We start from the raw sequence: 2,802 nt of genomic DNA, 5'->3' as shown, positions 1-2,802 counted from the left end.
AAGTCAACCGCGGGAGTATCATATTCAATCTGATGCACTCCCCAAAGAATTAGGGCATTACTACGACTACTCCGGCACTTGGGCAGATGGTGTGCATTTTCCCGTGTCCGCGAAAGTACTCTAAGCGAATTTCAACAGAACAGGAGTGTAACCCTGTTAAGGATGGCACCGTGAACAGGCCAGAAAGCTTCACTTGGATCTTGCATCATTTAACATCACTCACTCCTTCTCCCCTCCCTTCTGGCTATATGTTCCATATCCATAACACTACCATGCCTACTGTGATACCTCTCTCTTTACCAGGTATCATAACCAAGCGTAAGGGCAACGAGATAAAGTGATGGAGTTGAGTTCTAGGGTACAGTACAACACCCGCCAAGTGATATTCGAACCTCATAACCAAACAAAACCACGATGCCGCGGCGATAACATCATAACCCGCGAACTCACACGACACGACACGTAGACATACTTAGGAAGTGTGCAATTTCCGTACAGAGGAAATAAACAAATATGCAAACAAGCAACTCCAACCCCCTCCCAACCGCCATACACGGTATGATACCCAGCGGAAAGAGCCTCGTAAAAACCAACTGGCGACCCTACTTATCAAGCACGATACAATATGACCATGAGTCGATCGCAGGACATCCCAAAACCCGATCCTAAGTGCTCAAAAAAGGAACGTATTAAAAGAAGAACAACACTAGACAATTGGCAAATCAAAAAGTAATGGTGCCGGTAAGTTAGACATGGGGAGTATTTACATGTAAGTCAAGTTTAAGCCAAAAGAGCCAACGACGCGACAATGAAAGTACTGATATAGCTAAGCTGCGGTGAGACAACTCTTGCAAGAAGCAATAAATAAGAATAAATAAGAAAGGAGAAAGGAGTGGGCGTAGAATAGGTGTTGAGATATCCTTCGTGTCGTTACCCGTCGAGTCGGTCGGGCTAGCTAGCTAGCTAGCCCACTACACTAACACTTGCAACGCCGAAAGCAATCTTTGGTACAAACCAAAACAAACCAAGAGCAACCGGGGGAAAGCACAAAACCAGCAATTAACCGCCTAACACAGCATGCCCCCTGACCTCCTCGCAATCAGCTTCTTCTGCCTCCGCCCGCTAACAGTAACCGGCCAAGGCACATTCGAGCCAATAATAATCTGCAAGGCATCCTTACTCGCCAGATGTTTCGCTTCAAGCTTCGTGCTCGCAACGGCACTGGCGATATCTGCGCCATTCATATTTATCGTCGCGCACCACTGAATAGCGGCACCCTGGCAGCCGTTATCTGTGAAATTGAAGCTGGGCTGCGGGAGCTTGCACTTTGCCGCGTACTCCATCAGTCGCGAGGTGTAGACCGAGACGTGTTGTCTGCGTAGTTTCGCTGCGCCTGAGTCGGTAGTGGCGGCGGTTTGGAGGATTGGGTACACTTTTTGCTGCTGTTGTGCTGCCAGGGAGGAGGAGGGGGCGGTTGAGACGGGGGAGATGATGGGTGTTGGCGGGAGGTGCGGGTTCGCGGCTATGTATTTGTCATGGTGGGATTTGTATGCCTCTGCGTAGGGTCTCAAGAGCTGGCAGAAGGTTCCGCTTATCGTGGGGAAGCCGTCGACTCCTAGTTCACGTTGGATCGCACCGACGTATGCTGTGAAGAGGCCGGATAGGATGTGGTCTGATTCGCCGGCCGGGTAGGTTAGCGAGATGTGGTTATGCAGGCCGAGGCGGCGGCTCAGGTGGGCGTAGAAGGTCTTGTCTTCGAGGGCTTGTCGGATGTCCTAAAAGTGATTTTTACTGTATTTAGTGAATGCCCAGTACCCGGTATCACGTGACAGTCATAGGTGATGTTGGGTGGGGGAATTCACATTCAACACATTCTTCTTACTTGTCGGGAACATGGATGCCAGCAGGACCGTGGTTAGCCCTCGTAGGACTGAACCTCCAACCCACGTCAACGCCTCAAAGGTGTCTCGCTGTTCTGGGCTGCTCGCAAACGATCGCTCATGCACGACTGATGCGTACAAGAGTTGCTCCAGCTCCTTGCTGCTGAAGTCGTAGCGTGCGATGGGAGTGTTGAATTGCGGAATGGGGATAGGGGCGTACCAGGGAGCCGGGGCCGACATCGCGAGGGGTGGAAGTGATGTGAGTAGTTCGTTGAAATCAAAAGAGTGTGGTGCGTAGCCGCTATCGTTACCTTTGGTGGAAGCCGTGATGGCGGTATGGTGAGCAGATGGCGGTGTTATCCCTTCGCTCCTATCCTATTCTCTCCCGAGGATGGGTACGGTAGTAGAGCTCGGTCTAACAGCTTCAGAAAGAAGTTTGAAGGAGTGAGTGAAGGAGTGGGTAAATGGGGGAAGGTGGGGGGGGTGAAGAAGAGGAGGAAGGGTGCGATTTGAGGAGAGTTGGCCTGATGGAGGAGGGAGCAAGTGGATAATGGGAGAATGAGTGAGGGGGTGGCAGTCGCTCTTCTTCCTTTCTCCTTATTCAATTCGGATTCCCTCTCTTTCCTCCCCCCTCTCTTTCATCTGCTAGCTTCTCCTCCCTTCAAAAGACTGTACAGTAGGAGATTGTACGGTGTTTCGTACAATGCGGTAAATGGTACAGTACTGTACTCGTCCTTTTGTATTCCTCCTCCTTCACCAACTTAAACCACAGGGAATTAAAATGTCACCCCCCCGTTTTCCCCTCACACCCCACAAAGCACAAATATAGCGAGTGAGCTACACGAAGCAGTATCCAACTACACTTTCCCGACACTCCACTTCTCTCGCATATGAATTTGGTTGCCCCTACAAGTATGAATAG

At 50.5% G+C, this 2,802-nt stretch overlaps 1 protein-coding gene; it reads right to left on the bottom strand.

The window, feature by feature from the left end:
- Nucleotides 1–405: 405 nt before the first annotated feature.
- On the bottom strand, nucleotides 406–2,562 carry GSTUM_00000495001 (uncharacterized protein). XM_002837625.2 has 2 exons: nucleotides 1,863–2,562; nucleotides 406–1,775 (listed from the first exon to the last, which is right to left on the bottom strand). The coding sequence occupies exons 1-2, from the start codon at nucleotides 2,118–2,120 to the stop codon at nucleotides 1,068–1,070; spliced, it is 966 nt and encodes a 321-aa protein (XP_002837671.1). The 5' UTR covers nucleotides 2,121–2,562; the 3' UTR covers nucleotides 406–1,067.
- Between the last annotated feature and the right edge of the window lie 240 nt (nucleotides 2,563–2,802).

Source organism: Tuber melanosporum (assembly GCF_000151645.1).
Source record: "Tuber melanosporum whole genome shotgun sequence assembly, scaffold_198, strain Mel28".
Lineage (NCBI taxonomy): Eukaryota > Fungi > Ascomycota > Pezizomycetes > Pezizales > Tuberaceae > Tuber > Tuber melanosporum.
The sequence above is the reverse complement of the archived record's forward strand: the minus strand, read 5'-3'. Positions and strand labels throughout refer to the sequence as shown.